Source organism: Mobula birostris, chromosome 24, assembly GCF_030028105.1.
Source record: "Mobula birostris isolate sMobBir1 chromosome 24, sMobBir1.hap1, whole genome shotgun sequence".
NCBI classification, from domain to species: Eukaryota; Metazoa; Chordata; class Chondrichthyes; order Myliobatiformes; family Myliobatidae; genus Mobula; species Mobula birostris.
The window spans coordinates 2,852,710-2,867,287 of NC_092393.1; the positions used below are offsets into that span (position 1 = coordinate 2,852,710).

At 47.2% G+C, this 14,578-nt stretch overlaps 1 protein-coding gene across 4 annotated transcripts in view; it reads left to right on the plus strand.

The window, feature by feature from the left end:
* Positions 1 to 852: 852 nt before the first annotated feature.
* rsad1 (radical S-adenosyl methionine domain containing 1) overlaps positions 853 to 14,578 on the plus strand; it is a 101,704-nt gene continuing 87,978 nt past the window's right edge. For all 4 annotated transcript variants that reach the window (XM_072242174.1, XM_072242175.1, XM_072242177.1 and 1 more), the window contains exon 1: positions 853 to 1,121. In XM_072242174.1, coding sequence (XP_072098275.1) covers positions 879 to 1,121 — 243 coding nt within the window. In that variant the 5' untranslated portion in view covers positions 853 to 878. The remainder of the gene's footprint in view (positions 1,122 to 14,578) is intronic.

A 14,578-nucleotide genomic window follows, 5' to 3' on the forward strand; every position in this document is an offset into this window, starting at 1 on the left:
TCCCTCCCCCCTCTCCCCCTCTCCCCTCTCCCCTCTCCCCCCTCCCCCTCTCCCCCCTCTCTTCCCCCCCTCTCCCCCTCCCTCTTCCCCCCTCTCCCCCTCCCTCTTCCCCCCTCTCCCCCTCCCTCTCTCCCTCTCTTCCCCCCTCTCCCCCCTCTCTTCCCCCTCTCCCCTCCCTCTTCCCCCTCTCCCCCTCCCTCTTCCCCCTCTCTTCCCCCTCTCTTCCCCCCTCTCCCCCTCCCTCTCCCCCCTCCCTCTCCCCCCTCTCTTCCCCCCTCTCCCCCTCCCTCTCCCTCTCTCCCCCCTCTCTTCCCCCCTCTTCCCCTCTCTCCCCCTCTCCCTCCCCCTCTCTCCCCCTCTCCCTCCCCCTCTCTCCCCCTCCCCCTCCCCCTCCCCCTCCCCCTCCCCCTCCCCCTCTCTCCCTCTCCCCCTCCCCCTCTCTCCCTCTCCCCCTCCCCCTCCCCCTCTCTCCCTCTCCCCCTCCCCCTCCCCCTCCCCCTCCCCCCCCTCCCCCTCCCCCTCCCCCTCCCCCCCCCTCCCCCTCCCCCTCCCCCTCCCCCTCCCCCTCCTCCCCCTCCCCCTCCCCCTCCCCCTCCCCCTCCTCCCCCCCCTCCTCCCCCCCTCCCCCTCCCCCCCCTCCCCCTCCCCCCCCTCCCCCTCCCCCCCCTCCCCCTCCCCCCCCTCCCCCTCCCCCCCCTCCCCCTCCCCCCCTCCCCCTCCCCCTCCCCCTCCCCCTCCCCCTCTCTCCCTCTGCTCGTTCACGCCGCCCTCAGGATGGCGCGTTCACGATTGCCGGCCGCCCGCCCGGATCCGGGGTCAGCGCGGCTCCGCGCCACTGGGGACAGCAGCCAGGGAGACTCGAGTAGGGACAGGGCGCCATGCTGCTGCTCGGGTGGGCTGCACCGCGCCTGCAGTTTGGGCAGGCAGCTGGCTGGGTCAGTGCCAGCCTCCGGCACCCTGGGGAGTCCCGAGCCCCGGGGTATGTTCGGACCGGCCTCCGGCGCCCTGGCGAGCCCACGGCCCGGTATGTTCGGACCGGCCTCCGGCCTCCTGGCGAGCCCGCGGCCCGACTGGCATCGGAGGACGATGGAGCTTCACAGCGGGCGTCCCTGTACGTTCATGTGAGTGTTGGGGAGGTGCTGCAGGTGTGATGTTCTCTTGTGAAGTTCGCTGGTGGTTGGCAGATCAACATACAGTGCGTTACTGTTGGTTTATGGAGCAGCGAGACAGGAGTGTACCCACAATATTCCCCCCTCCACCAAAATACAGGTACTCAAATGAAATCAGTCTGATGGTCTTTAGAAACTTTTATGGCAGTAATATCCTACCAAACTTTCCTTGTTAAACTGTATCCCAAAGATCTCAGTTCAGTATTTAGATGTTTCCTTTGCACCACACAGGAACTGCATTTAAACAACATATACTGCGCCTTCCCTTGACAAGTGCCTCCATACAGATGCCCCTTTCATACATATTAATTCTGAACAGCCAGTTATTCAACCTAGTATGTCCAGTACGTAATCGTGTAGGTACACTCCTGTGATGTGTCTCGGAGGCCGACATCGGAGTGTCTTTCTGAAGAGTGAACTTTCGCAAAGTGGCAGTCCTCGATGGTGTACCCGGTAAGGCCGTGAAAATTTGTGTCAAACAACTTGGGGGGCGGAGTTCAAAGATATTTTCAATCTCTCACTGCTGCAGTCGGAAGTTCTCACCTGCTTCAAAAGGGCAACAATTATATCAGTGCCGTTTGATCTTGGTTATACTCAACTGACTCAGCAAAGACCTGGACCCACTGCCAATATCGTCACAATAGGTCTATGGCGGACGCGATCTCATTGACTCTCCACGCAAACTTGGACACCTAGACAGTACAAATATCTATGTGAGGATGCTGTTTATTGACTATAACTCAGCATTTAACACTGTCATTCTGACTGTCCTGGTCTAAAAGCTGGAGAACCTGGGCCTTTGTACCTCCCTCTGCAACTCTATCCTTGATTTCCTACTCCGGCAGGAAGTAGAAAGACCACTATCTGTGCGGATTGGTAATAACAATCAACACTGGTGCACCTCAGGGGTGTGTGCTTAGCCCACTGCTCTACTCTCTACACCCATGACTGTGACTAGGCACAGCTGGAATGCCATCTATAAATTTGCCGATGATACAACCATTGTTGGCAGAATCTCAGATGGTGATGAGAGGGTGTACAGGAGCAAGATGTACCGGCCAGATGAGTGGTGTCACAGCAACAACCTCGCACTCAATATCATTAAGACCAACGAGCTGATTATGGACTTCAGAAAGGCAGTTCAAGGGAACACACACCAATCCTCATAGAGGGATCAGAGGTGGAGAGAGTGAGTAATTTCAAGTTCCTGAGTGTTAATATCTCTGAGGACGTAACCTGATCTCAACATGTTGAAAACAGCTATAAAGACGGCAAGACAGCAGCTATATTTCTTTGGAGTTTGATGAGATTTGATATGTCACCTAATAGAGTATTTTGATTGGCTGCATCACCATCTGTTATGAGCTGGTGGTGGGGTGGGGGGGGTTGCCACTGCACAGGATCGAAGTAAGCTGCAGAGAGTTGTAAAATTAGTAAGCTCAATCATGGATACTAGCCTCCATTGTATCCACCACATCTTCAAGGAGCAGTGCCTAAAAAGGTGGTGGCAATCATTAAGAACCCCAACCACCCAAGACATGACCTTTTCTCACCGTTACCATCAAGTAGGAGGTACAGAAGCCTGAAGGCACATACTCAGCGACTCAGGTCTAGCTTCTTCCCCTCTGCCATCTGATTCCTAAATGGACATTGAACCCTTGGACACTACCTCACTATATTATCGTGTATTGTATTGTACTGCTGCCACTAAGTTAAATTTCACAACATTTGGCAGAGATATTAAACCTGATTTGGATTCAGATTCCCTCCTTTTATACCCATCTCCCAAATGAGTTCCCAACATCTTTTGAATTTTATATAAGTGCCATCCTTTCATTTCCTTATCCCAACTTTGATGCCATGTTGACTGAACGTGCTTTCATTTCCCCCTAATGCAAAGGCACGACTACACTTATATCTTTAATTTTCAGTGATTGCTTGGTAAGAATGTCTGTCACCTTGTTTCCCTCAATCTCAATTTGGGCATGAGCCCATATGAAATGCATACACAGGCCTAAACCCCGTAGCCTCGTCAAATGTTGTCCAATCTCTTGAAGAGTGTCTGGACTATAATTTGGAGCACCTGTTTTAATGGATGTTAAGGGTGAGAATGAATCAGGGCACACTTCTTCAATCTATTCGAAGGCTAAAATGATAGCAACCATCTCAGTTGTGAATACTGATGCTTTGTCCGATAATCTTTTCTAAATAGTCACCTAGTCACCTGAATTTTGGAACATAAACAGAATTACCTCAATGAACTGTCACTGGATCTTGTTGATGTGTAAGAACCCATAATATCTGTTTTGCATAAATTGCTGAACTTCCTGTGCCACCGATAAACAATCACTCCTCAGCTTGATCTTTTCCTGAAGGCCCAAATCAACCACAGGCAAAGGGAAAAACCATGCAGGAGTGATAGAAAGGGGTACACTGGGACACGTTAAACAACCCAGGATTTGTGCCTATTTATTTCCTGTTGTCCATAACTGAAGACCTTATGAATACAGTGCTTCCAACACTCTACTAATGTTGCCAATATTGGATGACCAACTTTATGTCCTCTTATATTAACCCAGTAAAGCATCGCTAACTGTAAACTGCGTAGGTGTAAGGGTACTTCACCCATTTCTACCAGTAATGCTGAAATTGGGGATTATTTACGAGCAGCACAACATGATCTCAATGATTGAACTTGAACTTTATGTAGGAGCTCTAAGACCACTGGTGAGGCTGACCCATAGCCATCACATCGGTGATAAGAAACAGATCTGATCAAAGCAATATACAGTTGTTTAAGTAAATTCTATTCACACCCCAGTTACACCCAACCAACTAAGTACCTTTGCACGAAGGACTTTTTAACACTTCTCTAGAATTTTATTAACATGCACCTTCCATGTTAGCCTTGTCTCCATCCACATATCTAGAACTTTACCACTAACTCTCGTTTAACAGTTTTACCATTCAGCTCGAGATCAACTTTGTGTGTAATGTTCCTTTTAGAAAAACAAATAACTTGAATCTTTACAACAGAAAAGATAAACCCCCACTGACAAGCCCATTCCTTTAATTTCATTAATAGTTGCCTGCATTTTCCTAACTATATAATTTATATTCCTGCTTCTCTTCTGTACTGCATTATGATCAGCATTTAGCGATTTGGAAATGTCTGAGCCAATATTAAAAAGGAGTGGGCTACGTACACTCCCTTGTGGAGTCCCATTCCACATCTAATACTCCTTAGAGAATGTTGTTCCCAGCTTAATTTATATCTTCTTACCGCATAAAAAATCTCGAATCCATTTGAACATTCTACCACGTATACCCTTCTTTTCCACTTTAAGCATCAACCCTTGTGTCTGTAACATCATATGCTTTCTCCACATTAAAGGAAACTGCTTCCACTGATTCTTTATTAACTTGGGCCTTACGAATATCAGATTCCAAACTTAAGACCGAGTCCATGATCATTCTCCTTTACGAAATCCAGATTAGTACACAGCTAATTTTCCACTACTTTCCACAAAGCAAGGAAGCCTTGCTATAACCATTTGTTCCATCATCTTTCATCCATGTGAAATTAGCGAAATACTCCAAAACTGGAAGGATCTGATTGATCTTTACCAGGTTTCAATATAAGGATAATAACCTCTAATTTCTAGGAAGCAAGGAGTTGCCCTTCAATCCATACTGTATTAATAAATTCCAAAACCAGTATAAGTTCCAAATCTGATAACCATGTAAACATATTATAACAAATATATTCTTTCCCAGAAGTGTTGGTACGTGGCCAAGTGGTTAAGGTGTCAGTCTAGTGATCTGAATGTTGTGAGTTCGAGCCTCAGCTGAGGCAGCGTGTTGTGTCCTTGAGCAAGGCACTTAACCACACATTGCTCTGCGATGACACCGGTGCCAAGCTGTATGGGTCCTAGTGCCCTTCCCTTGGACAACATCAGTGGCGTGGAGAGGGGAGACTTGCAGCATGGGCAACTGCCAATCTTCCATACAACCTTGCCCAGGCCTGCGCCCTGGAAACCTTCCAAGGCGCACAAGACTAATAGATGCCTATATTTTCCCAAATGATGTCTGACCAGCACTATTAATAGCCCTTTTAAATTCAGACAATATAAATTCGCCATCCAAGCAGGTCAGGGCCTTGCCTTGCTACTGGTACCACGTAGCCCAGTACTACCCGTCTCGGGTCTGGTTGTCGGGGACTCAACCGGCACACCCCCGGTGCGCTTTGGTTAACCAGGGAGGGTGTGCAGGCACCCAGCAGGGCTAAAAACAAAACCTGTCAAAGGGCGGATGAACTCTTTGTGAGTCAATGGCCACCGACTGTCTGTGTGAGGAGTGGTATGCCACACAGCCTTTTGTTTCGCACCTTGTAAGGCATGAAATGCCTGCCGCCGGCCCCCTAGGCCTGAGTCGACGTAGTAGTAGCAGTATCCAAGCAGGAAATGGAACATTCTTTTTATCTCAGCAATCTAATGATTGTTTGCCAAAACTGTTTCCCTACAAAACCCCATCTCTAATATTTGCCAAAATATGTACACTGACATGTTCTTGATAGTAATTCTGCTTTTTCAGAGTCAGTAACTGCAACCTTCTCCCCACCATACAAAACCGGTAATGCATCAAGTTTTCTAACTCACCCATTTTCTGTATCACACCCCAAACTTCCCCGAACTGGATCTCTTTCCCAATGCTATCACTGTACGTTCGCCAATACATTTCCTTTGCCCTTCTCACTACTTTTCAAAATACAGCTTGAGCTCTTTTATGTTTTATGAAAGATGACTAGGAGTAACACTGCCTGAAAAAGGAAAGGTACGTTGCATTCGGAGTTTCTCCGGTTAGTGGACGATTTCCCTCCATGCCTCTCTGACGTGGTGGGGAACCGCGTACAAGACAAGTTATAGCAGTGGTTTGCCATTGCCTTCTGCTGGCTGAGTTTCCAAAGAGATCACCAGCGCATAACCCAGCACGGATGGAAAGCGTGCAGGGGAGCCGGCTGGATTTGAACTTGGGACCTTTCGTCTCGAAGTGTGACACTGATGTCACTATGCCACCAGCTGGGTCAACTTTCCTAAAATCTTTATTCTGCTCCTTCACCACTCCTTTACATTCATCTGTCCACCAGAGAACAGCCCTCCTTTTATTAACTCCCAACAATCTGGGAATTGATCTGTATCCGTCTCCACCACCATCGCCGGCAGCCCATTCCACGTACTCACCACTCTCTGCGTAAAAAAAAAACTTACCCCTGACATCGCTGTACCTACTCCCAATCACCTTAAAACTGTGTCTTCTCATGTTAGCCATTTTAGCCCTGGGAAAAAGCATCTGACGAGCCACACGATCAATACCTCTCATCATTTTATACACCCCTATCAGGTCACCTCTCATCCTTCGTTGCTCCAAGAAGAAAAGGCCAATATTTGAGGAAGGATATACTGGCTTTGGAGGCAGTGCAGAGGAGGTTCACCAGGTTGATTCCAGAGATGAAAGGGTTAACCTATGAGGAGAGATTGAGTCGCCTGGGACTATACTCTCTGGAATTCAGAAGAATGAGAGGGGATCTTATAGAAACATAAAAAATTTAGAAAGGGATAGATAAAATAGAAGTAGGAAAGTTGTTTCCATTGGTAGGTGAGACTAGAACTAGGGCACATTGCCTCAAGATTCTGGGGAGAAGATTTAGGACGGAGGTGAGGAGAAACTATTCTTCCCAGAGAGTGGTGAATCTGTGGAATTCTGTGCCCAGAGAAGCAGTTGAGATTCACTAAATATATTTAAGATACAGTTAGATAGATTTTTACATACCAGGGGAATTAAGGGTTATGGGGAAAAGGCGGGTAGATGGAGCTGAGTTAACGGACAGATCAGCCATGATCTTATTGAATGGCGGGGCAGGCTTGATGGACCGGATGGCCTACTCCTGCTCCTATTTCTTATGTTCTTATGTGCTACAGTTTAGTGTTATGAACCCACAGGTTTTGTTTACTGTGAACTGTTGCTTTAAGCGTCTGAGTGAGGCGAGATTATGACGTCAGTCACAGGCTGCTGCGAACTTAAACCCATATACAGAAAGCAGCCTTCTGTCGAAAGAGAGAGAGAGAGACTGGGGAAGCCGGTAGCTTCAGCTTGTCACAGCTGGGGCTTGGAGCTCGCTTATGCCCACAAGGGTGGGTTAAACGTCGACACACATTGCGCAACGAATGTGTGACTGTCACTTCGTACAATCCATAGGAGTGGATTTTGGGGTATCTTGTGGGACCACTTTTGTAGCCCTTGCCTGGGTATGTTGTGTGGTAACCACTGGAAGATGTGGTAACCACTGGAAGACGATATTCCTGTGACAGGTCACTTTTGGTGATAATTTGTATATGGATTTGGAACGACACATCAGACAAGACCTACGGCGACTGTTAACTCGTTTTACCAGCGGGGAACCTGTCGAATACTTCGAACTTATCTTTTCTCTATGTTTCACCTTGGATTACAAATATCTCTCTCCCATCATTTATTTCATGGATTACTGAACTTTCCTACTTTACCATCTCAAGACTCTAAACCTAGTTTCCCTAATCTCAATATTACATTTATACACATATCTGCACATAACGCTGTTAACTTTTGTTTATCTTGGTTAAGTTACTATATTATAAGTAGTTACTAATAAAGCTAGTGGTTTTAACATCAAAACCAGGCTCCATGTGTAAAATCTTTTGCTGTTGGTTCGTTTCTAAAACGTTACATTTCGTAACAATAGTAAATGACAATTAACCCAGAGTGAATCAGTTATAAGTGCATTTATTTTACATGAAGCAAGGGAAGACTATCACCACACAAAAGTTGGTGCTAGCTTCGAACAGCAGACAGCATAGGCACTCTAAGACACAAGTGCTCCTCAGTTCAAGGATGGTGCATTCTGTTCATCTGCTTAATGTATTTGGTGTTCTTAGAAACATAGAAAACTGACAGCACAATACAGGCCCTTCAGCCTACAAAGCTGTGCCAAACATGCCCTTACCTTAGAAATTACCAAGGGTTACCCATAGCCCTCTATTTTTCTAAGCTCCATGTACCTGTCCAGGAGTCTCTTAAAAGACCCTATTGTATCTGCCTCCACCACCATCTGACCTATATAGCTGTAACATTACCTCTCGGCTCCTAAACTCAATCCCATGATTGATGAAGGCCAATGCACCATATGTCGTCTTAACCACAGGGTCAACCTACGCAGCAGCTTTGAGCGTCCTATGGCCTCAGATCCCTCTGATCCTCCACACTGCCAAGAGTCTTGCCATTAATACTATATTCTGCTATCATATTTGACCTACCAAAATGAACCACTTCACACCTATCTGGGTTGAATTCCATCTGCCACTTCTCAGTCCAGTTATCAATGTCCCGCTGTAACCTCTGACAGCCCTCCACTTAATCCACAACCCAACCTTAGTGTCATCAGCAGATTTACTAACCCATCCTTCCACTTCCTCATCCAGGTCATTTATAAAAATCATGAAGAGAAATGGTCCTAAAACAGATCCCTGAGGCACACCACTGGTCACTGACCTCCATGCAGAATATGACCCATCTACAGCCACTCTTTGTCTTCTGTGGGCAAGCCAATTCTGGAACCACAAAGCAATGTCCCCTTGGATCCCATGCCTCTTACTTTCTCTATAAGCCTTGCATGGAGTACCTTATCAAATGCCTTGCTGAAATCCATATACACTACATCTACAGCTCTACCTTCATCAATGTGTTTAGTCACATCCTCAAAAAATCCAGTCAGGCCTGTAAGGCATGACCTGCCTTTGACAAAGCCACGCTGACTATTCCTAATCATATTATGCCTCTCCAAATGTTCATAAATCCTGCCTCTCAGGATCTTCTCCATCAGCTTACCAACCACTGAAGTAAGACTCATGGGTAATTTCCTGGGCTATTTCTACTCATCCGCAACCTTCCAATCCTCCGGAACCTCTCTCGTCCCCATTTGATGATGCAAAGATTATCGCCAGAGGCTCAGCAATCTCCTCCCTCACCTCCCACAGTAGCCTGGAGTGCATCTTGTCCGTTCCCGACGACTTATCCAACTTGATGCTTTCCAAAAGCTCCAGCACCTCCTCTTTCTTAATATCTACATGCTCAAGCTTTTCAGTCCACTGTAAGTCATTCCTATAATTACCAAGATCCTTTTCCGTGGTGAATATTGAAGCAAAGTACTCTTTAGGTACCTCTGCTATCTCCTCCAGTTCCATACACACTTCCACTGTCACACTTGATTGGTCCTATTCTCTCATGTCTTATCCTCTTGCTCTTCGCATACTTGTAGAATGCCTTGAGGTTTTCCTTAATCCTGTCTGCCAAGGCTTTCTTGTGGCCCCTTCTGGCCTCTCCTAATTTCATTCTTAAACTCATTCCTGTTAGCCTTATAATCTTCTGGATCTCTATGGTTACCTAGTTTTTTGAACCTTTCATAAGCTTTTCTTTTTTTCTTGACTAGATTTACAACAGCCTTTGTACACCACAGTTCCTGTACCCTACGATCCTTTCTCTGTCTCATTGGAACGTACCTACTCAGAATACCACACAAATATCCCCTGAACATTTGCCACATTTCTGCTGTACATTTCCCTGAGAATATCTGTTCCTAATTTATGCTTCCAAGTTCCTGCCTGATAGCGTCATATTTCCCCTTACTCCAATTAAAAGATGTCTCTGTTACTATTGGGTGGTCTATAAAAAACACCCAGTAGAGTTATTGACCCCTTCCTGTTCCTAACCTCCACCCACAGAGACTCCGTAGACAATCCCTCCATGACTTCCTTTTCTGCAGCCGTGACACTATCTCTGATCAACAGTGCCACACCCCCACCTCTTTTGCCTCCCTCCCTGTCCTTTCTGAAACATCTAAAGCCTGGCACTTGAAGTAACTGTCCCTGCCCCTGAGCCATCCAAGTCTCTGTAATGGCCACAACATTATAGCTCCAAGTACTGATCCATGCTTTAAACTCATCCGCTTTGTTCATAATAATACTCCTTGCATTAAAATAGACACATCTCAAACCATTGGTCTGAGCGCATCCCTTCTCTATCACCTGCATATTCTCCCTCACACACTGTCTCCAAGCTTTCTCTATTTGTGAGCCAACCACCTCTTCCCCAGTCTCTTCAATTCGGTTCCCACCCCCCAACAATTCTAGTTTAAACTCTCCCCAGTAGCCTTAGCAAACCTCCCCAAAAGGATATTGGTCCATTTGGGATTCAAGTGCAACCTGTCCTTTTTGTACAGGTCACATCTGCCCCAAAAGAGGTCCCAATGATCCAGAAATCTGAATCCCTGCCCCCTGCTCCAATCCCTCAGCCACACATTTATCCTCCATCTCACTCTATTCCAATACTCACTGTCACATGGCACAGGCAGTAATCCCAAGATCACTACCTTTGAGGTCCTGCTTCTCAACTTCCTTCCTAACTCCCTGTAGTCTATTTTCAGGGCCTCCTCCCTTTTCCTACCAATGTCATTGGTACCAATATGTACCACGACCTCTGGCTGTTCTTCTTCCCACTTTAGGATATTGTGTACACGATCAGAAACATACTGAACCCTGGCACCCGGGAGGCAAGCTACCATCCGTGTTTCTTTCCTGCATCAACAGAATCGCCTGTCTGAACCCCTAATTGTAGAGTCCCCTATCACTGCTGCCATTCTCTTCCTTTCCCTACCCTTCTGAGCCACAGGGCCAGAGGCATGGCCACTGTTGCTTCCCCCAAGTAGGTCATTCCCCCCCCCCACCAACAGTACTCAAGCAGGAGTACTTATTGTCAAGGGGGACAGTCACAGGGGTACTCTCTGGTTTCTGACTCTTGCCCTTCCCTCTCCTGACTGTTACCCATTTATCTGTCTCCCCAGGCCCTGGTGTGACTACCTGCCTATAGCTCCTCTCTGTCATCAATTCACTTTCCCTGACCAGACGAAGGTCATCAAGTTGCATCTCCAGTTCCCTAACATGGTTCCTAAGGAGCTGCAGCTCGACACACCAGGTGCAGATGTGGCCGTCCAGGAGACTGGTAGTCTCCAGGACTTCCCACATCTGACACCCAGTACAGAAAACCAGCCTCACAGACATACTTCCTGTCTGTATTCTACACAGGCAACCTTCCATGCCGAAGCCCCATTGAACCAAAGCCTTCTTACTCTGTCTCCCTCTCTACTCTGTCACCCGTTCTGTAATGCTGTCTCCTTTTAAACTCTTCTCACTGTTCTAACAGGCTGATGGCCACGCACTCACGCACTCTCACAGATCTCCCTCTCTACTATGTCACCCGTTCTGTAATGCTGTCTCCTTTTAAACTCTTCTCGCTGTTCTAACAGGCTGATGGCCACGCACTCACGCACTCACACAGATCTCCCTCTCTACTCTGTCACCCGTTCTGTAATGCTGTCTCCTTTTAAACTCTTCTCACTGTTCTAACAGGCTGATGGCCACGCACTCACGCAGATCTCCCTCTCTACTCTGTCACCCGTTCTGTAATGCTGTCTCCTTTTAAACTCTTCTCACTGTTCTAACAGGCTGATGGCCACACAGTCACGCACTCACTCACTCACTCACTCACGCACTCACGCAGTCAGTCGTGCCTCAATCAAACCGCTGAAGAAATAACACATCTGCTGGTCTACAGTTTGTCAACGACTCAGGTTGCATTGGCATTTTGTTGCAGACAAAAATGCCATTTTATTACTACAAGTACATTTCCGCACACACCCCATTTTCCTAATGCCTTAACAGTGATAGAGTTTCTCTTGTTCTTGCCACTCTTGAGGCTGTGCGTCCAGCACATCATCCTCAGCCACTTCCACCATCTCCAAAGGGATCCTACCACTAAACATAACTCTGCTCCTCCCTCTCTCCACTTTCCTTCGTGATTCCCTTGTCCATTTGTCCCTTCTCACTAATCTCCTTCCCAGCACTTATCCCTGCAGGTGGCCTAAATGTTCCACCTGCCCATTCGCCTCCTCTCTCGCCTCCACTCAGGGCCCCAAACAGTCCTTCCAGGTGAAGCAACACTTCACCTGTGAATCTGCTGGAGTCATCCATTGAGTCCGGTGCTCCCAATGCGGTCTCCTCTACATTGGTGAGACCTGTCGTTAATTGGGGGCCACTTCAGCAAGGACCTGTGCTCCATCCGCTAAAAGCAGAACTTCCCAGTGGCCAAACATTTTAATTACCATCCCCACTCCCGTTCTGACATGTTGGTCCTTGGCCTCCGTTGTGCTAAGACGAGGCCACTCTCAGGGTGGAGGAGCAACACCTTACATTCTGTCTGGGTAGCCTCCAACCTGATGGCATGAATATTAATTTCTCCCAGTTAATAAAAAAAAATCTCTTCTTCTATTCCCCACTCTGGCCCCTTGCATCTCTTGCCTTTTCTCACCTGCCTATCACCTCCCCCCAGTGCCCCTCCTCCCCTTTCTCCTATGGTCCACTCTCTTCTCTTACCAGATTCCTTCTTCTCCAGCCCTTTATTTTTCTCCAACCCACCAGGCTTCACCTATCACCTTCTAACTATTCTCCTTCCCCTCCCACACCTTTTCTTTCTGGTGTCTTCCCCCTTTTCAATCCTGAAGACTCAGCCCAAAACATCAACTATTCATTCATTTCCATAGATGCTGCCTGACCTGCTGAGTTCATCCAGCATTTTGTGTGTTTCTTTACATTTCTACATTCCCTCCTTTTTATCATTTCATGACAACACTACATTTAACCAAATACAGTAATTGAAATCTATACTTACATGTATATAAAGCAATTTCAAAGTACTCCCCAAAATTCCCTTTTTATCTATTAACTTCCATCTACCCATCCTTTCCTCTCCTTCATCTTGTTATTTCAAACAAAAAGGGAGGAAAAGATGGCGGCGTGACGCAGCGCGCAGCGGCCACTCCGGTGGTGATATCTGTTATCTGTCAAGTAGGGTGCCGTGCACAATCCTGATATGATGGAGACAGACGTGAGAGAACGGAGGAATATCTGGAGAAACTTCTGGAGTGCCTTCTTCGCTGCCGCTGCTACTGTGTGATCCAGAATCTCTGGAGGAGAAGGCCCCAAATCCTCGGCTTTGCCTATTGCCTGTTGCCGGGGCCGGGGTCGAAACGCTCGGCAGAGATGGCGCTCGGTGTCGGAGGGCTGGTCAGAGGCTCGAAGTTTTCGGACGGACTCAGAGTCGGCTGTGGTCGGGTGCTTCCAATGCATCAGCAGTTGTCGGCGCCTGGAGGTTTATGGCAGGGAGAGTTTCTCCCTTTTTTCGCCTGCTATCAGGGACTATCGGGAGTCGATCGGAACTTTGAGACTTTTTTTTTACCGTGCCCATGGTCTGCTCTTTATCAAATTATGGCATTGCTTTGCACTACTGTAACTGTATGTTATAATTATGTGGTCTTGTCAGTTTTAGTCTTTGGTTTGTCCTGTTTTTTTTTGTGATATCACTTTGGAGGAACACTGTATCATTTCTTAATGCATGCATTTCTAAATGACAACAAATGAGGACCGAGTGTCCTCATAATCTAAATCATAAAAGAATAACAGCCTTTATTATAATACCATCAGTTATGTCATAATACAGAATAGTTGCCCAGCATCGTCCCAGCACCCCGAATGGCCACCAGCCACCTCCTGAGTGTAAGAGTTGTGATATTGATCTCCCACCTTCTTAAACTCTTTTGTAGCTTCTGGGATGTGATTTGCCAAATTAGTTATATTTTCTGATTCGCCAGGTATGTAAGTACAGCATTCTTGTCCTATCAGGGCTGAGTGCCCTCCTTTTCTGATAGGATAAAATCCAAAGCCATTCTGTTCAGTAATGCTACTGTACGAACAGTCACCAGTTCTGCCAACAACTTGGTTAATGTTTGTTGGGTCTGATCAAAGGCATATGCAGTTTCATTTGCCATTTTCTTCAAAGCTGATGCCATATTAATTAGTTGCTGGGACAGTCTCACAGTGCGATATATGGAAAAGGCAATCATCCGGTATCTCTCAGCCTCTGTTCTGGATTTCTGGTGCTGCTGGTCCAGAGGGCGGTGAGGTAGTGACATCAAGTGTCGCTTCTGAGGCACTACATAGGCAAGATAACAGCAGCCTTTCCAGGACTACAGCTCTCTCCGCTTCCCTTCATACTCAGGGGCATACCCGGACACATACCTAGTAAGTGCTGTTCAGTGGACAGGGATTTGTCAGTTCCAAACATGTACCCTTAACTGCTCCCTGGATAGGGGCCCTTGTCCTTCATGTTACCCGATCAGCACCCTCGGCCACTGTGCCAGACAGCTTCATGTGGGGAATCTGGTCCTCTTACTTCTTGTGGCTGCACAATCACACTTAAAGGGGGAA